Source organism: Agelaius phoeniceus, chromosome 2 (genome assembly GCF_051311805.1).
Source record: "Agelaius phoeniceus isolate bAgePho1 chromosome 2, bAgePho1.hap1, whole genome shotgun sequence".
NCBI lineage: Eukaryota > Metazoa > Chordata > Aves > Passeriformes > Icteridae > Agelaius > Agelaius phoeniceus.
The window spans coordinates 87,111,160-87,130,521 of record NC_135266.1 but is presented as its reverse complement, the minus strand read 5'-3'; the positions used below and the strand labels follow the sequence as shown (position 1 = coordinate 87,130,521).

The 19,362-nt window shown below is 45.2% G+C and overlaps 3 protein-coding genes across 5 annotated transcripts in view; all 3 read right to left on the bottom strand.

Annotated features, from left to right (window-relative positions):
- Positions 1 to 5,991, bottom strand: part of INTS4 (integrator complex subunit 4) — a 32,756-nt gene extending 26,765 nt beyond the window's left edge. The window contains exons 1-6 of one of the 2 annotated variants that reach the window (XM_054654838.2): positions 5,848 to 5,991; positions 4,840 to 5,034; positions 2,774 to 2,891; positions 1,985 to 2,091; positions 1,594 to 1,779; positions 310 to 360 (exon numbers count right to left, since the gene is read on the bottom strand). In XM_054654838.2, coding sequence (XP_054510813.1) covers positions 310 to 360; positions 1,594 to 1,779; positions 1,985 to 2,091; positions 2,774 to 2,891; positions 4,840 to 5,034; positions 5,848 to 5,901 — 711 coding nt within the window. In that variant the 5' untranslated portion in view covers positions 5,902 to 5,991. The remainder of the gene's footprint in view (positions 1 to 309; positions 361 to 1,593; positions 1,780 to 1,984; positions 2,092 to 2,773; positions 2,892 to 4,839; positions 5,035 to 5,847) is intronic. The other variant, XM_077174096.1, reaches the window with a different exon arrangement.
- Positions 5,992 to 9,275: 3,284 nt separating this feature from the next.
- Positions 9,276 to 12,948, bottom strand: KCTD14 (potassium channel tetramerization domain containing 14). Of its 2 annotated transcripts, none has more exons than XM_054628358.2 (2): positions 12,880 to 12,948; positions 9,276 to 9,947 (listed from the first exon to the last, which is right to left on the bottom strand). In XM_054628358.2, the coding sequence occupies exons 1-2, from the start codon at positions 12,946 to 12,948 to the stop codon at positions 9,276 to 9,278; spliced, it is 741 nt and encodes a 246-aa protein (XP_054484333.2). The 2 variants fall into 2 exon arrangements, with proteins under 2 accessions (XP_054484333.2, XP_054484334.2); XM_054628359.2 differs by having other exon boundaries at positions 12,889 to 12,948.
- A 5,634-nt stretch (positions 12,949 to 18,582) lies between these two features.
- LOC143693477 (mid1-interacting protein 1A-like) lies at positions 18,583 to 19,064 on the bottom strand. Its single transcript, XM_077174706.1, has one exon. It carries the CDS (start codon positions 18,970 to 18,972, stop codon positions 18,583 to 18,585), a length of 390 nt encoding a protein of 129 aa, XP_077030821.1. The 5' UTR covers positions 18,973 to 19,064.
- Positions 19,065 to 19,362: the final 298 nt, after the last annotated feature.

The window sequence follows — 19,362 nt, the reverse complement described above, 5'->3', positions numbered from 1 at the left end:
CCAATGAACAAGGGTTTAAGACTTGCAGACTACGACTGCCAGATGACAGGAATGACTTCATCATGCCTTGCACTTCCCATGATCACCTCCCCAAACAATATACAACAAAGCACATGCTTTAGTGCATTTAAGCACAATGGATGCAAAATAACTTTTTATTTCCACTGTTATACAACAACAAGGAATATCTGCTACCTAAGTGTAAAATACTCCTCCTCTGCTCAGTGCCCTCCTCCTCACAAAACACACTGCCAAAGAACTCAAAGAGAAAGATGTGCAGACAAGTACAAAACAAATACAAGGTTTTACCTGACTATAAATAGCTTGCTGTAACTTTAGTCCTCTTTCATGAAGCTGTAGCTACAGGGGAAAAAAACAAAACAATGTAAGAAAGTGTAAATACATGTTTAAGGGACACAGACTAAGTTTTCACCACAGCTTTTCTGTTTGAGCTGCTATAATTAAAATACTGCATTACCTTGACCATAAGGATTTTAAATAATATTCTTGACTTCAGTATAGTTTTTTAGCTTCATAATCATTCATACTTAGATTATGGAAAAACAACTTATACAAATACATTGCCTGTTCATTCTCCCAGCCTTCAAATAATTTTTTAGTGTTAGCCATATTAATTCACAATTAAAACAGATAATGAATTACTTTATTACCATTCCTGAAACATGGATCCAAAAGTAGCATTTACATGGCATGAAAACGCATTGGCAATCCTTCTGTTACTGAACCACAGGGACAGCAAAGTGTCCTACATTGTTTCTTTTTAGAAGGATGAGTAAGTACAACATCTAGGAGAGGGAGATTTCAGAGAGACTCAAGTGCAATCTGACCTCCTCAAATGCATCTTCCTTCTTTCTCTGGAGTTTAATAACATTAATTCAAAGATCCTCGTTGACCATCACATTAGATGGAACATTATTATAAACTTAGAGGTAATAGAGAAACTTCTGTATCCCCATACACTCACAGGCAACTCACATTAAGCAGTATTTTGAAAAGCATGGTCTTTGCTTGCATTTCTTCAAAGCGAAAAGCTTCTGAAGGGTCCCCACACAAAAAAACCCAGTATATAGTATATCTCATGAACAATTAGAGAATGCTAATGCTAATGAATGCAACTATGAGGCAATACATAAATGTTTGCTTTAAAACAAACAAACTAAATTCTTTCTGGACTTATCACACACGTTTCCTATCATAAGCAGATACCTACTGCATTTTGGAGCACTAGTGGTTTCTTGTAGTTCTGGTAACCAATACTAAACCAAGAAATAAATTTGTATCTAAAAGAAAGAGCCTACACATACTCAAAAGAATGAACAAGTTGAAAAAGCCTCTTCAGCTATACCTGAAACAGAAGTTATGAATCACTCAAATGTCCTTTAAGATCTCATGCTACTCTGGTATTTCAAGACCTAGCTTATTTTTTCAGGTAATTTTGATACACTGAACAGGCTTTTACTAAGTTAATTAAAATAATCTCTAAAACAAACCTCTTTGTGTTAGTTTGCAGCCCTCTCTCAGCTCCCTGATACAACTCCAAAACATTTCTTCCACCATACCAGCTACACTTACCATGGCTTTTATAGCTGCAGTCCTAACTCGAGGGTCCTGATCATTAAAATGATCTCCTATTATCTTCTGGACATCTTTGGCTGCCTGGCTTTCAGCCTCTTTTGCAACACCTTTTTCCACTGGGCCAAGACAGCCAATTAGCTGAAGACACTTATTCCTTACACCATGAGAAGAATCTGTCAGATGCTGTGGAAGAAGAGATGAGCAGATGTAGCTGGATTCTTATGGTTCTTTTAGCCCTTTGAAACATCATGCTATGTTTCCTAGCAGTTATTAATTTTAGTATTGTAACAGTTTGTTGAGAAAAATTAAAATAATTTAAATACTGACTACCTTTCTTTTTTTCTTGTGGCAGTGACAAAAGTTTCCTGGCCCAGGGAGGCCTCCTTACCTTGCAGGCTACCTCTACCAGCCTCATCCTGACAGATGGATTGTCTGGGAGTTTTGTGCCAATCACTAACAGGGTGTCCAGCAGCTGAGCAAGGACTTGGTGGGACTCTGCAAAACAGAAGAGTGAAAGGCTATGCACTACTCTGCTGAACTCTTACCAGCTACAGGATCACAGAGTGATCCACATTGAAGGCCATCCTGAAACCTTTCAAGGCCTGAACTAGCCCAGCTCTCTCAGCTATGCCTTGTACATCACATACTCCAGTCCTCTACCACCTCAGGGGCTCTGCTGAACTCACCCAACCTTACCAGCACCAACCTGGCACTGGGGAACCAAAACTGGATGAAGTATTCCAGATGTGGCCTAATCAATGCTGAGTAAAAGGGTAGAATACCCTCCTCCCTTGACCTGCTGGCTACACTCCTCTTGACACAGCTTGATGAGCTGGCCTCTAGCATAATATAAAAAAATCTCCTCCTCAAACACATTTCCATTTTAAGCAAAACTGTCCTGTAGAACAGAGAACCTCAGAAGCAACAGCTCTCAGATGGAGATGCAAAAGCAAATTTTGCACTCCTTTAGAACAAAGATTTAGAGCAGGCAGGTCAGAGGAACATTCTTCTCCTCCTCAGAACATAGTGTTATCTGTCATCACTCACAAAACCAGAAAATTAATACTCTAAGCAGAAATTCTCAATCATACACTTGAGATGTAAGACCACTGTCCCAAATGCTTTGACAGCATGATTCCACCTTGACCTCAAGCACCACATCAAAAGTGAGACTTACTCTCATTCTGAAGGGTGTTAATGGCATCATCCATAATGCAGTCTGGGGAAAATCCTGCAGTCTTTGACAACAATCCCAGCAAGGATGCAATCTTCAGCCTTACAGAGGCATCATTCTCCTGGAAGGAAACAACACCCCAAAAAAAACCCCAATACAGCAAGTTAAACAAAGAGAACAGCATATATTACCTACATACATCTATCATTTAAGAAACAGCAAATGCTGTCACAGGTGATAACTACATAAGTATGCCTCATCAATAAATATTCCTTTAAAATTAATTTCAAAAGTTCATGCATTTTAAAGATTTATTTTGAGGCTTCTACAGACTCATGCACACATGACTTCTGGTCATAAGTGGATGGTCTCTCATTGTATTGCCAAGGATATCCAATGCAGAATAGAAAGGCAGAAAGTCATCTGCATGTCATACATGGATCTTACCATGCATTTGTGCAACACTGAACACAGAGTTGCAGAAAAATTACAGTAACAAATATCCCATCTTTCAACAAGAAATTTTACAGTTATAACTGTTATTTATATCTGTCAAGTGTTTAAGGGAGACTTCAGTGCCACACACAGCCTCCAAGTGACAAATGTGACACCCAAGGTAGCAGTCCCTTTCTCAACTGAACTGAGAAGCGTTTTTTATTTTAGGGTTGAAGTTATGCATTCGAACAATGGATACTGTCGTGAGGACTGTATGGGGACTGCCCTACCAAAATCTATAGGCATGAAGGAGCAGAAGGCTACAGGACCATCTTAAACAAAACAATGACACTTCAAACAAATAAATCATCACATAACTTCCACTGCAGTTACAGCTTTCAGGGTCAGCTTTCAGGATGATCAGGGAAAGTGTAAGTGTTATGGAGTACTAAGAAACAAGTTCTTTTGAAAATTTTGTCTATAAGTAAAATATTATCAGCTATGTTAGTTTTGAAAGCAATATTTTTAAAAGCTGGATTCTGTAACAGGCTGTGTTCTTGCCAGTGTGATCTCATCTGCAGGTTCATGAGTCTCTCTTCTAATACAGGCTACAAAACAAACTCCAAGCACAAATAATCTGTGTTATTTGACCAGGAACTCTGTATTTCATAGAATCAGAGAATCATTTATGTTGGAAAAGACCTTCAAGACCATCAAGCCCAACCCCTAACCCAGCACTGACAAATCTACCACTAAACTGTGTCCCCAAGTGCCATATCTACCCATCTCTGAAACACCTTCAGGGATGGTGACTCAACCACTGCCCTGGACAGCCTGTTCCAGTGTTTGATAATCTTTTCAAAACTTTTTGGAAAGTTTTCCAAATATCCAATCCAAATCTCCTTGGAGCAGCTTGAGGCCATTTCCTTGTTCTACTGCTTGTTAATTGGAGAAGAGACTGATCCCTGACAGTTTTTTTCATAGATTTGATATTAAGCAGAAATTCTTTAGTGAGAGGGCAGTAAGGTATTGGCCCAGAGAAGGTTGCCCAGGGAAGCTGCCTCATGCCTGGAAGTGCTCAAGCCCAGGGTGGATGGAACTTTGGACAACCTGGTCTAACAGAAGGTGTCCCTGCCCTAGCAGAGGGGTCAGAAGTGGATGATCTTTAATGTCCCTTCCAACCCAAACCATTCCATGATTCTGTGTTTTTAAAAGTGCTGTTTTTTACCACATAAGCAATAGCTAAAAGGTTTCTCCACTGCTAGAGAAAATGAAGAACAAGGTAAGGACACATCAGTCAGGAAAGTGTTAGATAAAGCTGAAACAGTTGTAGACAGCTGGGCTCCCAGCTGGAAAAGTTCCAGTTCCCTGAAAAACTTGACAGGTCTTTTGTCCCTTGCCAAGTTAACTTCCACACAGGCCATGAGCAGGGATAACTTGTCACAGGCCGCTGAAACCATCAGCACAGGGACAAAGTAACACAATCAGAAATCACTTGGGTCAAGGGCTACAGCTGCTCACTCTCAGCCCAGGCTGAGTCAGCAACACAGGAGCCTGTGAGCCCCTGTTCAACATCCCACACCAAGCAAACAGGAGTAGAAGGAGCAAGCATGTTTGACTCCCAGCTTCACCACCTTGTAATAATGCTCCAGCAGGATCCTGACAACCCCTTCCACGCTCTCCACTTCCACAGGCTTCCTGGCAAACTGGAGCAGGTACTGCAAGGCATCTGCAGGTGAGGTGGCTTTGCACAGGTCCACATGCAGCGCTGCTGACTTGCTGGGCTTGGTCAGCCGCAGCTTCTTGGTGGACAGGTCCTCATGCTGCTGCTGTGGGCAGAGGGACACGGCTCAGAAACAGCACATCCAGACCCACTCCTCCCCAGACTGAACATGGGGAGGCCTAAGGAAGCTCCCATGTCCCAGGGCAGTCGCTAGCCCCTCCTTCATCTGTCTCAAGGAGACACCCATGATCAGACCGCTGTGGCTGTTACTGTCCTGCCCAGGTAGTCCCCGTCCCTGCAAAATACGGCTTCTCCCCACCCTAGGCTGGGTCAAATTCAGCTGCTTCCAACACCAAACAACGAATCCAGGGCAAACACCGGCTTCTCCCACTCCCACCGGCCTGGAGCAGCCCAGAAAGCCGCTGTAGTTCCTTCCCCAGTCGCTGGCTGGGGGATGCTTCCTCTTCCCCGCAGCAGTCCCGGCTCTGCTCAGGTCAGAGAATCAACAAAACGGGCCCGGTTGGAAGGGATCACAGTGGGTCATCTCGTCCAACCTCCCTCTCAAGCAGGGTCATCCCAGAGCACACTGCACAGGACTGCGCCTGGACGCTTCTTGAGTATCTCTAGTGAGGGAGACTCCACAACCTCTCTCCCTCTTCACCCTGAGGGGAACACCTTCCCTCAGAGCTCTCCCCTCCAGCAGCTCCAGCCTTCCTAAACTCGGGGCCGACCTGTCCCGCTGCTCCCCAACCCCTCAGGGGCCGCCCCAGCCCCGACGCCTGGCGAGCGGGAGGCGCTCCCAGGCTCGGCGCCGGGCTCGGCCGGCGGGCTTCCCCACAGCTCCGCCTCACCCGCCGGCACCTCCCGCCACACGGCAGAGTTCGGAGCCGTCCATCCTGGCCCAGGGGGTAGGTGTTACCTGGACCACCTTGGTGAACTCCTCGTACACCCGCTTCTTCAGGTGCGCCGCCATGACGCCCCGCGCAGCCCGGAAGAGGAGCCGTCGAGCTGCGGCGGGGAGGGGCCCAGGCGCGGCCTCTCTTTCCGCCCGGAGGCCGCACTCGATGGTCCGGCGGCCTCCCGTTGCCATGGGGACGCGGGACCAACATGGCGGCCGCGGCTCGGCTCGCCCGCCCCGCCCCAGGGCGGCTGCCCCGCGCTCTTTCGCCGCAAAGTACACCCAGGTTTCACTAGTAAGAGAAATAGCGGATTTGTCTTTACAAACAAGCTATGGGTCTGCTGGTAGATAAAACTAGCACTGGGAGATAAAAGAAACGGTGGGAAGGATTCCGCTGATTGATGATTGGAAAAAGATATCTGCTTTTACAAATAAACTTTAGGTTGGCTGATAAATGAAATTAGACATTGAAAGATGAAAGAAACAATGGGGAAGAAAAACCCCTAAATTCCATAAGAATTAAAAATTAAAAGGGAGGGTTATACATTAGAGGGAAATCTTTGGTATCAGGTGTATTGGGCAGTCTGTACATCTCAAGTACCTCAGCCAATGGGGAAAGGGAGAAGGGAAATGTGCCCAGGAAATTAGGATAAAAAGGAGGCTTCGTCCTCCAAAAATTTAAGAGATCCCAGGGGTATGCCCCATGGCCTCTCCCTTTATTCAAATAAAGTAAAAGGACTCCTCTGTCTCCTTTTTGGGCATAAACCTCTGATGTTTGTGGATAAATTTTCCTAACACTAGTATTCGATTTTAAGCTGACTTTCCCACCTTTTTCTACTTTTTTTAGCAAACAAAGAAATGAATGCTCATTGGTTCTAAATGACATAATTATCTTCATTAATTAGTATTCTGTCCTCTACTGGTTATTTATTCTTGCTTCTCATGTTAATTAGTCCCCATTTCTCAGTATTTTTGCTATGTTTCTCCCCGGTAGGGAGGTTTGCAGCACATACTGAAGAGTCTTTGTTATCTTCTGGTTTCTGCAAATGCCCTTGTAGTCTATAAATTCTGCATTTTTTGTGTCCACTTTCAGAAATACATCTCTCTCTCGCTTCACCAAAGCATATCAGGGCTAGTTTAGCAAAGCTTAAAGTTTCAATGATTTTCCCAATTAAACTCTAACAATAATGATTTGTGTGAAGAAACTATCTATGTGTTGGCTAAAAGTGACTTAAGACTGATACAATGCTAATAAATAATATACTGCTTATGATTAATTAAAACAATTAATTGAAAATAATTAGAAAAATTCTTTCCATCAGAATCGTGGAATCACTAAAGTCAGAAAAAATGTCTAAGATCATCAAGTTCAGCCATTAATCCAGCACTGCCAAGCCCACCACTAAACTCTGTCCCTGAGTGCCACATCCACACATTTTTTGAGCACTTCAGGGATGGTGACTTGACCAGTTCCTTGGGCAGCCTGTTCCAATGTCTGACAACCCTTTCAGTGAATACATTTTTCCTGATGATTTTCCTGGCACAACTTGAGGCCATTTCTCTTGACCTGTCCCTCACCTGGCCACAGCTTCCTTTCAGGCACTTGTAGGGAGCAGTAAGGTCCCCCCCTGAGCCTCCTTCTTTCCAAGCTGAACACCCCCAGCTCCCTCAGCCACTCCTCATCAGACTTGTGCTCCAGACCCTTCCCCAGCTCCACTGCCCTTCTCCAGGACATTCCAGGGTCTCAATGTCCTTCTTGGAGTGAGGGGCCCCAAACTGAACCCAGGATTTGAGTGTGTGCCAAATAAAGTTTCTCATGGCAGCAGTCCTTTAGACTTAAGAGGTTGGCTGGTGTCAGGCTTTAACTATTCTATACTGAGATTTTTTTTCTCCTAATACATAATTTTCATCTCTGTTGTTGTGACTTAAGCCAGTTTCCCCACCCTTAGTAGGGGCAAAGTGAAATAGATCTCTTTAAAGCAACCTTTTGTCTACTGGGAGGCCTCCTCAATCTCTCTTCTTCCAGGCTGAGCACCACCAACCACTTGGTTAGGATCAAAAGAGCCTCTTTCCTAAACCTTTTTGTCCTCTCTGACACTGACTGTGTCCATTCTTACCAAGGCTGTGAATGTGAGAGATCTCAGAGTCCCTTCACACCTAGAGCAGAACTGCCCTGCAGCCTGGAGTGATTCATGGCTGTCACTCGGGGGGAGGTCCATGCTAGGATAAGCACATCTGAAACACAGTTTAATTAGGAGTGCCTCAAATCTGGTATCCTAAAGACAAAACTTCGGATCTTAAGAATTCTGGGATCTTGAGGGGAAAATGTCAGTAAATAAAGCACTTCTGCATAATTTAAAAAATTTTTAAATTTTATTTATTTGAAATCCCAGGGACCATTCTATGATTCTATGTTTATTGTCCTTGCCTGGAAGAAATCCATCTTCCAAGAAGTAAAGGAAATATGGTCTTTATCAAATCAGCCATTATGATTCTCAGAGTGATTAAACCCAAGCTGTTTCCAGTATAAAAATAAACTTTCAAATTCTAAGATTTTTTTAAAACGCCTTGTACAATGCAACTTGTTTTTGGTAGAAGAGAATTTGCAAGCTGTTGCTTCAGTACCACTTCCTTCCCACCAAATCATGGCAGGTTTTCCCAATTCTTCCAGGAGCTTATGTAGTTAGAAATAGCATCATCTTAATAATGAGTGTCATAAGAAAAAGATTAAGATTGTGTGGTCTGAAAAAGGAGTGTGTATCCTTAGATTATAAACTCCTCACATCAGTGATGGTATTTTTGCCTTTTGTTGATCCTGGACCGTAGCTGAGGTTCTCTGTCTTTCCTTCAGGACAAATAATAAATAATGGTAATAAATACATTGACTAGAGAGTAGGCTGTCTGCTGGAGAAATAAGAAGCGATCGTAGGACACTGAATCCTTCCTTTTAACCCAGGTTCTAGTGTAGAAAGGCAGGAGAAGAATAGCTTTTGCCTTCCCATTTAGAAACCAAATTTAATTTGAGTATGTGGTAATATCATTGTTTCAGTCAGGATGTCCACATATGCGGCCTGTTCCCATTTGCACTGAGAGAGCACCTCTACATGTCCACCAGACATATTTGGGATTATTCATTTCCCTTAGGTTAAGTGAGGTTGGCTCAATTCACAGATCCATCTCTTTGAACTGAATGAATAGTAAGCAACACTGAAGAGTAAAATTCCTCCTTCCTCTGGAGCTTTTTAAAACCCCTAAAAAGTTATCCCCTAAACCCCAAGTAAAGTGGCTCTTAAGTGCTCTTTGATATGGAAAACAGCCAAAGGAGATCCTTTTGTTGGCCTGTGCATTTCTTCCTGTCCCTCTGGCAGCTCGTGGTTTATTCTCCACAGTCCAGGTTAATTTGTTCCAGTCATTGCTTTCTGATGTTCCCTATCAATGGTGGCACTTTGTTACCACCAGGTGAACAGGAACTTGTAGAAGAAGTCATGCGACTTGAAGCGAAAACCTTTTTCAGCAACATGGGGCTGAAAGGATATTTTATACCCTTTGGCTTCAATGTCCATTTGAATGCAGTCCAGCAGATCAGAAATACTGGGCACAGCCTTCCAGGGGCCAAACTTCACCACAGATTTTTTATCCATGTCCAAACTGTTCAAGGCATCCTGACACCTGGCTGCATCCTCCTCGGTTCTGACCACGCATACGATGACGCTGGACTGTCGGGACGCAACCGCTTCCGCCCTCGCGATGCGGATCATCAGCTCGATGTTCTCACTGTAGTTGGGCACACGAGCCAGAAACTGCCTCCTCGCCACGAGCTCCCCAAAGATCTGTGGGGAGTCCTCAAGCTGCTTGATCAAAGGCTCTATGTCATAGAACAACGCCTCCTTGTAGACGTCCTGGATGCACTGGGTGGGCACTTGGTTACTGCGCAGGTACTCCAAAATGTATTTGAAGTGGGTGCCTGGCCTGTCGATGAAGAACCTCCCTTCGGAGTCAGTCCTGAGTTTGGGCTGGCCGGTGAACATCTCTGCCAGCTTGGAGCCAGGGTGTTTCTTCAAGGTGCTCAGTGTTGTCGTGTACATCTCCCCGCCAACATTTAACTCCACAATTGGTGACAACTGAAAAAAAACAGTGACAAAAAGCCATGTGCATTATCACTCTGAGGTCATCAACATGGAAGTGTCAAGGAAAAGATAGATGATTGTACTGGGGACAGCCAAAGGCTATACAGAGACTCCATCATCAGAATGCATGAAAAGACACTATATTTAGAAATCTGCAGTTCTTATAAAAACAATGGTGGACCTAAGACCTGATTGGCCTTTAGGAATCTTCTCTCACACTATTGATGAACTATGAATAGCACACTCTGGAGAACCATATCTATAAACAACGCTTACAGAAAAAGAGATAATAATTGTTTGGATTCTTTCCTCTAAATTTCCCACAGCTTCTAAAATCCTGGGAGAACTATGTCTCTCTCTGTTCAGAGGATATATAATTACTACAGCTGGAGGATGGAATGATGATTTGAAGAGCAATATGAGCTCCCATTTTGTGGGTGTCAGATGGGAACCTCCACCTGATTTATTGCAAAAAGCAGATGCAGGATGCTTATACAGCTCTCACCACCAGAGCAGCAAAGACTTGGACATTTCTAAATGGCTAAGTCCTCACCTCATCTTTGGAACGTAGGAAAGTGTCATTTTCGGGGTGGGAAAGAGGGAAAATAAGTACCCTGCCCAGGAAAGCTGGGAGTGACTACAGGAACCAACACTGATCTCCTAAGTAGCTCACAAGCATTGTCCCTGTGGGCCACCTACAGCAGGAGCAGTAGGTGAGCTCTCACCCACCCCATGTGCAGAGGGACAAAGATAGAGCCCAAAGCTGTGCTATTTCATGTTTATAATCTGAACTGTTCTTTCCTCTTTAAAGGAGAAACTAAAGCCTTTAAAACTTTATAAATAGATGGAATTGGCTTCCACTCATCTGGGGGTTCAGCTGCAAACACTGAAGTAAGACAAAAATCCATCATGTCAGAGGTGCAAGACAAAAGCTGTTTAGCATAGCACCTAAAAATGTATGATGGCTTTAGTTAGGAAGTAAAGGAAATATTTCATGCAACTGACATGGACTTAAAATGGAAAAATGTAAAGATTGTGTGTTTGTTCGCATTTTTTAACCCTCTGTATTAACACCATTGTTTGAATTGAAGGAGGCCTGATTACCTGGAAAGCTGGACTTTTAAAATTGACCTTCTTGTATGTTCAGTTCTGAAAAATTTTACTAGCTTCCTTTTGCACTTAGTCATTTTAGGTAGTAGTCAGCAGATGAGAAGAAAAGGGAAGAAAGAAAGAGTTCTTTTCCTCCTGCCAGCACTACTGTAACGTAAGTCACAAGCCAGGCCGGGGCCACACCTGCCATTGGGAAGGCGTCAGTCAATAAACAACCCTATTTTCCAGGAGCTCACCTGCACTTTCTTGGATCTGATCACGAAAGGAGCTGCCTCAGTGCTGCTGGTCACATGCCTCAGGTGAAGTGTGTGCTTAAGTACTTAGCTGGATCACATGGGTACAGAGCCACGGGATGACGTGAGCTGATCTCACAGCACACGCCAAGAGAAGGGGGAGGCTCCTGTGCCCTCTCCCTGTCCTGTTCTTGTACCTCTCTGTGTGCTCTCTTGCTCACCTCATGCCAGCTCTGCTTCTCTTTCATCTTAGTGAACTGGATTGGCTGACAGAGGATTTAATGACTGCAGAGCTGACAAAAGGATGGGACTAGGAGCAGACAGCCTGGTGCAATGGGAGACCTTCCCTTTAAACTATCAGATTTAGCAGAAATTTGCTCACACCCTCAGCAAGCCACGGAAGCAGCAGGAGATTCAGGCCAAAGACCCTGCTGGAATATTGCTTTGCACTAGTGTGGGCAGTTTCATTTCAAGAGCAGTCATTTACACTTGGGTCAAGAAGACAAGTACTATTCTGTCTGAGACTATCTTGTGATTTCCACCTACTGAAAAACACAGCCCAAAGCTGTTTCTGTAGTCAAGTCTCTCCCTAGGAGATATGCTATTAGTCCAAGAGCTACCAACAGCACTCCCCACCCGGGACTATTTGACAGGAGAGTCTCAGGCTTTTGAGCCTTTGCTCCTTTTTCAGATGGCAGGTCAGATGTTTCATGCTGTTTGTCACTAATACAAATGGATAATATTTATTCCTTTATACAGTAGCCAAGCTTCATGTTCTTGCATCTTGATTAATGGTTTTAGCCTGGCATCAAAAAGGTTCCCAGTGGACTGGAAGTACTGGCACCAGCTGATTCCCAGTTCTGTAAGCAAGCAAGATGACACTCAGGAAAGTCATTCCATCTATTTGTGCCCTAGTTTACTAATCTGTAAAACAGTTTCTTCCATAGGGAAGCATTTTGCAACTTACATCTGAAAAGTGCAATGTAGGAAGGTTGGTTTTCTTAATACAGAGAGGTCTGGAGAAGAGATTGTTCAGCTTTAACCAAGAAGACAAACTGGTTAGCAATACACTGAGGGCAGAGGAGACTAAAAAGAAATAATCTCATCACTGATTTCCACCTAGTAACATGCTGCTTGTCTGAGACTGCCATTAATTTTCCTTATAGCTAGAAAAACTGCTGCTCCCACCTGATGATCCTGCATGCCAACAACACAGGGCAGCTTTGGCATCACTGGAGACTCATAAGACTTGCTGAAAACCCCAAAACCTACGACAGGCTTTTATTTAGGGAACTGACCAATTAAAGTTTATATTAATTGAATTCCATTTCTTGCCAAAGGAGAAGAACCACTCTGGTAATTTGCTGTTGTCAGATCTTGCATGCCTGTGAGAGACCTGGCCCTCCCATAACACAACAGGTGCACACAGGCACAGCTTTTTAACTAGAATCTTCTTCTTAGGGATATATTTGGCAAGGCCTGGTGTCTTCAGATTAGCATATGGGGGGAAAAAACCCACTCGAATGTCGCCCATCAGGGGTGCTTTGATCCCGCATGAGGAAATTGTGCCCTTGAGGACATACCTTACTCACCATATGCAGGCTGCTGGTGACCTGCTTCCCAAGGGGCTTGTGCTCTGACGAAATGCTCATCTTCCCCAGGAGCTGAGGACTCAGCTGTTTGGGAAAACCTGCTGCTCGGTGCTGGCGTCCTACCCCACACGCAGGATGGCTCCCAGCTGTGCTCCAATCCTCTTTCACTTGGTCTTTCTTCCTTGGGTCAGCTTTTTCCCTGCTCCCAGCCCAGCTGCTGCCACGGAGGTTCCAGTTTGTCCCAGGCGGAGTCCTGGTTCTAGCTGCAGGTGTAGGGAGAGGGGAGGGGACAGCCTGAAAGCGGAAGTATTTGCTCATTAGTTTTCTGGCAACCAGCAAGGTGCAGGGTGGACTCAGGCTGGCTGCCAGCACACACCTCGTGTGCTGCTATGTGAGTGGTGACTGAGGGCTGAATAATCCCTTCCAAGGGAGGCACCTCCAATGAGCCCCATGAGGTGCGTCCACCTCTGCCTTGACAACTGATTGTATCAAAACCAGTAAACATTTTCACAGCTCTTTGGCCTAAGTGCACTGCTGTTTTAAAGCACAGTTGATCCCAAACAATTTCACTGATCCCATTTTTCACTCACACTGATGACAGATCTACAGGGTGTCTACAATCTGTCCAAGGTGATGGCATTTTCTTCCTCACCCATACAATCTCTGGGCACTGAGTAATTTGTGCAAGGTAAATAAAACCAAACCTGAATCTCTGCTTGAACATAAACTCTTAAATTGACCATAAATATTTGATTATTATCTTTGCATGACATTGTTTTCTAATATCCTGTATCCACCAAATATAGAATGTGGGCAGCACCACAGATTTAGTGGTTGTAAGACTATCACAAAATCAAAACACTCACAAGGATGTAGTGAAGGTGAACTTGAAAGTACTTAAAGGGGGATTTATAAAAAAAAGGAGAGTGAATTTTTGCCTGAGCACATCATGACAGCACAAGGGGGAGCATCTTGAAGATAAAAGAGGAGATATTTAGATTAGATATAAGACATTCTTTACTGTGAGAGTGATGAGACAATGGCACAGGTTGAGAAAGCTGTAGATGCCCCATTCCTGGAAATGTTGAAGGCCTGGTTAAATGGGGGTTTGAGCAACCTGTTCTAGTGGAAGGTGTCCCTACTTATGACAGGGTCGGGGCTGAGGGGTTGGAGTTGGAACTAGATAGTCTTTGAGGTTCCTTCCCAATCCAAACCACTCTGTGATTCTATGATGATTCTCTGTCTGTGTTAATTTATTAAACACAGAGTATTACATCAGAGCTAGCCTAAATAACCTCTCCAGAACCAGATCACAGCCCTTCAGGATCTCCTTTATTTCATTCCAGGTCATTCTAAGTGCACTGTTGCTTCCAAATTTGTCTTCAGGGCACTCATCACTTCTGTGTCTTCATTTCATTCTGGTGGCAAAATTGCCATGGGCATGATTGTCCAGAGATGTAACATAAAGTTTGTAATGAGAGACAATATCTTTTACTAAATCAGCTGATACAGATGGATAAAACTATCCATGTTTTAGGGCTCATGAGGCATTCCCATGTCTGTCAGATTCTGCTTCAGCTTGCCTGGGGTTTTTTTTTCCCATTTTTTTTCCAGTTTCTGTTGGTCTAAATAAAAGGTGTTATCCCCTCTACCAACATTGCCTCACTCTCTTTTGTTTCAAGATGCTTCCTTTTGCCAGCAACCAAAAGAAAAAGCTCAGACAAATACAACACTTCCTAAAAATCTTCCTGGGGGAGATGTTAATTATGAAAATTGTCAGTATGGTATATAAGGAAATAATTTGCACAAAATCTGCATTGTGCTCATGGACACCAGCTTTCTTGCTTTTGAATACCCCAGGAGTTTTGCTGGATCTGTATCCTCTCAGAAGACAGCATTGATCTGAACAGGAGCTTGAGGCACAGAGGGAAAACCAGTTAGAATTTAGATTGATTCACTTCCCTTGAAGCCTGTTCCCATGAAAGGCTCCCTCAAGCTGGGCCCAGACTCTTGAATGCTTTGTGCATTTGGGTAAACCTATCATTGAACTCATCTTACATTTTGCTTTTGGTTCTCTTAAGCGTCCTCAGGGATCCTCAATGATAACCTCTGTCTGAGTTATCTCTGCTGCTTTGAATAGAAATGCTTGAATTTTCCCTTTACCAGACCAGCAGAACTGGTAGTGCTGGATGCACCAGTGAGGTCTGCTTGGGACCCCAGGTTTTGTGACTTGCAATAAATTTTAAAAGATTAATGCTTACTGAAAAACAAGGAGACCTGGAAGATCTGTGTGTCCCAGACCTCTAAGGGCTGCAAATCCCATTCTTTGGGCTGGCTTATGTAGATGTTTCAGATCATATCCTGGATATAGCTGACAGAGTTCACATCCACCATGTCTTCAATGCTGGATGTGGTAACCTTTCCTTCTGCAGCTGCAGAGCTGAAAAGATGGGTGGACCATCGCCTCTCTGCTCACACAAGCTTTTCACTCAGGCAGGGTGAAGGGCAGTAGATGAGTTTACCTTGCCCAGCTGAGAGATTCCCCCAAATCAGAATCAAGGGTGGCTAATGGCATTCAATTCCACAACAGAAATCCTTACCACTTTAGCAAAAGGAATAGTTGCCAGCTCAGAGAGTCCACAACTCTCTTCTACTGCCACACCAACCATGGCTTGTCATCAGTGTGATGAACATACTGGTCTGGTTCCTCTGCCCACAGTTTTTATTTTATGTAAAAGGGATATTTCCAAGCCTGTAAGCTCTTTCAGGCAGGGACCATCCTTTCCCTGTATTTTCATGAAAGAATTAGCCTATGCCTGGACCTTGGATGAGCAACTACAATATGAATCATAAAAATAATCATATTAGTGCTTAGAAATTTGGTTCTACCAAAGAAAAATAACTTGACAGTGACTTTGTGGGGAATAAATATGTGCTTTTTGAAAATTGTATAAATATTTATATAACATGAGCTGGAACATCTCTGTGGTGATACATACATTTACTCAGAGAGTGATGAGGCACTGGCACAGATTGCCCAGAGAAGTTATGGCTGCCCCACCCCTTGAAGTGTTCAAGGTTAGGTTGGATGGGGCCTTGATGAAACTGACCCAGTAGGTTACATCCCTGCCCATGGCAGGGGGGTTTGGAACTGGGAGATCTTTAAGGTCCCTTCCAACCTAAACCACTCTGTGATTCTGTGACTGTGCATCAGTTTGGAAAATAGTACTATCCAGAAAAGTATTTATCAAGTTTTTATTCTTTAATATGTTGAATTGTCAGCCTCTGTTTAAGAGACTCAGCGATTCAAGAACCACTCCTAAATCAAACACCATGTGCTGTGCAAACACTGTCAGCATTCCTAACTGGTGCCTTCCAGCCATTTATCAGCTCCACCCACCTTCTCAGGATGCACGGCTGAAGGCTTGTATCTGAGATCTCAGCTGCCACAGTACATTCCACTGTTAAACAGCACAACAATTTTTCTCTTTTATTTTCTGTGTAATTAGAGATTCACTAAAATAAAAGCAAGGCAGGAAGGTCCTGCTCTTGTCTTCCTTTTAGAGTGCTGTGGATCTTCACTTGCTGCTGAGCAATCAGGACCCCGCTAAAGGGGTCAACATGAATATATGAGCAAGGCATGGAGCTGCCTGGAGGTGAGGGAGGAAACAGGCATACCATCTGCAGAATATCTGCTCATTTTAGCTGGAGGCTTTTGGAGTTGATGAGTCTCTGATTTCAGCCTGAAGGATGTTATTTCACTTTTGTGATACGGCAGATTCAGAGAGCACCTGTAGCAACACGAACAATACAACCAGAGCCTGCACCACAGGGCTTGGTGGCAATCCTCCTCTCACCATAGATGCTCAGAGATCTCCAGTTTTATAATCAAAAGTGGAAAGTTGATGGAGAACCACTGTTCAGCCAAAGGAGCACTATTTCAACAGCTGAGATTTTTTTAAAATGTCCTGAACAGGCAAGGGGGCACTTTACTGCCCAGCTCAGCAGGATTTCCTAAGGGTGGTGTGTCTGGGAGGGAATGAGTCACTTGGAGGTGGGACCCAACCTGTCCTGTGAAGAGCTTGTAGCTCCTGTCCACCCACTCAGTGAGGGCTTTGTCCTGGTTTCCCCACAGTTCACAGGGATCAGAAGTGAGCAAGGTCCTGCCTTCCTACTCCAGCTGAGCATCCCCACCTCCTCCTCTGTCCTCAGCTCTGGAGTATGTCATGACAAAGCAAGGAGGAGCAGAACTGCCTCACCTGTTTTGCTGGAGCTTCTGAGGATTCCAACAGGTTGTTCGCAGGAGAGGACACGGTGCTGGGAATGCAGGAGAGAAGGGGATGTTGTGGGAGGGAAAGAAGGATGCTGGGGAGCAGGTTGGGATTCGGCTCCAAGCACAGAATGATGGCAGGATTACACTGAGGTTTTGTAAGGTGGGAGAGACAGAGAGCTGGGGGAGCATTCATCTCAAAACCCTGCCAAAGAAACCCAGCTCATCTCCCTGCACTGAAGCATGGCCTTGGTGGCCAAGGTCCTTCACCATCATGTACCGGGGGACGGTAGTTCAACAGAAGTGACAGCTTGTAGGAAACACAGAACACATCTGCACAAGGCTTTGCATTTTATTTACATTTCCAAAGAGAATGGTTTGGAGGGGTTTAGGCACACACAGAAAAAAGCATCCCTTCAAAGTTACAGATGCCTTCTACATAGCAAGAACACAAACCACTCATTTCTGCCCCGCAGAAATCCCCCTAGGACAGGAGAGACACGAAGCAGGAAGTTTGCCAGCAGGATCGGCCACGGGACAAGTCAGATGGTACAGACAGCACCCAGCAGGCAGACAGCCAAGCTCTGTGCTGCCCACAAAGGACGCTCCTCAGTGGGACTTGACTCAGGAGAAGTGCCACTGGACTTGGAGAACAGACCCTGTGGGGATAACACACATGGTCAGGATGTCCTCATTCCTGTCTGGCTGTCTTCCTAAATAAGGGTAAAGTCCTGTTAATGCCCTCTGTTGTTGTCATTATTTTTCTACACTCTCCATTTCACTACAATGACCTTGGCCATGAGCCCCATCTTTAATGGATCATGAGGATGTCTCCCCAAGGGGTCTCAGGGGATGAAAGGCCCACCAGCATGGAGAATGGTTTTGCTTTTCAGGCTAGGGGAAGACTGAAGTGTCTGAGCTGTTTGCAGGTGGTGTGCCAAAGTTAGATATTTGGAAACCTGAAAGTGCCAAACTCCTGCCTAAAAATGACTGTTGCATTTTCCACCAGAGACAAAAGATAAGTAACTGGAGCACCAGTGTCTAGCAGCTCCTGGAGTCCAGTCACAGTATTTCAACCACCCATCTGTTTTGTCCCTGGGATCATTAGTGTCTGGCCAGCAGCAGAAAGACATTGCCTGTGCTGCAAACTGAGGAGCCTTGGGGACAGCATGGAGCTCATGCAGTTGCCTTTGTTTGCTGACACAGCTTGCACCAATGGCAATTGAGAAAGACGAATCCGGGAGGATGTTTCTCTTGAGCAATGAAGTGCAGACTCAGAACTCCTGGGATTTGGGGGTGTGATGCAAACATTACAACACCACACAGCTGTTTGGGCATGAGGACAAAGCATGTTACCCCTCAGCCAGCTCTTCCTTGGCACTGCATGTCCCCAAGCTCTTACCTCAGAGACAGGAAGTGCAGGCTCAAGAGCTGGACTGATCTTCACTAAGGTTGATCTGCTCCAGGATCTGGCTGTACCTGCGGGTCAGGGCCTTGGTGTTTTTGGTGAGGTCTGTCAGAACTTGCTGCAAGCCATTGACATGATGGGACAGGCGTTCTTCCAGATTGCTGTCTGCACCCTCATCTAAGGCTGGGTCTGTGTCGGCACCGCTGGCGCTCTGGTCACCCACAGAGGCCAGGCCTTTCTCCACCATGGGCTTGATGGCCTTGAGGAGCTGGTAGCGCTCGTAGAGGTCCGTGCGGCTCTCGGCAGCCGGGGCTGCCCCCTCCTCCTGCGGGAAGACCCCTCGCAGCAGGCTGGGGAACATCACCTCCTGCTCCATCTTCTGCGTGGCTGAGAAGTACTGCTCCATGGCCCTTCTCCTACAGCTCTGGCACTGCTGCTCTGGGCTCTTCTCACAGGCTCACTGCTCCCTGGCCCTGCGGGGGCTTTTTATGCAGTGCTGGGGCACGTCCCTCCCCTGCTGTCCTCCCCTGCTAGCCCTGCTTGGGCTGGATGGCCACAGGGCTGCGCTTGGCTCCAGCCCAGCTGGGACTTAGCTACACCATGTCCCTGGCTCTGTGCAATCTCTTCTGAGCCACCCCGTGGCCTTCACCCGAGCTGGCTGGGGGTCCCACTGCATCCCTGTGCTCTGAGTGTGGTGGTGAGGAGGTGCCTGGGGTCTGCCAGGTACTTTCCAATCCTGCCCTGTCACCACTGTCCTTACCCCTGCTGGAGGCCCAGGGTGGTGCCTTCCCCCTTC

Coding starts and splice junctions, on each gene's coding strand:
- KCTD14 (XM_054628358.2), bottom strand. CDS start 12,948: ATGAGCATTTCGTCAGAGCACAAGCCCCTTGGGAAGCAGGTCACCAGC. Junction 9,948..12,879: donor GCCTGCATATGGTGAGTAAG/GTATGTCCTCAA, acceptor GTTTTTTTTCAG/TTGTCACCAATTGTGGAGTT.
- LOC143693477 (XM_077174706.1), bottom strand. CDS start 18,972: ATGGAGCAGTACTTCTCAGCCACGCAGAAGATGGAGCAGGAGGTGATG.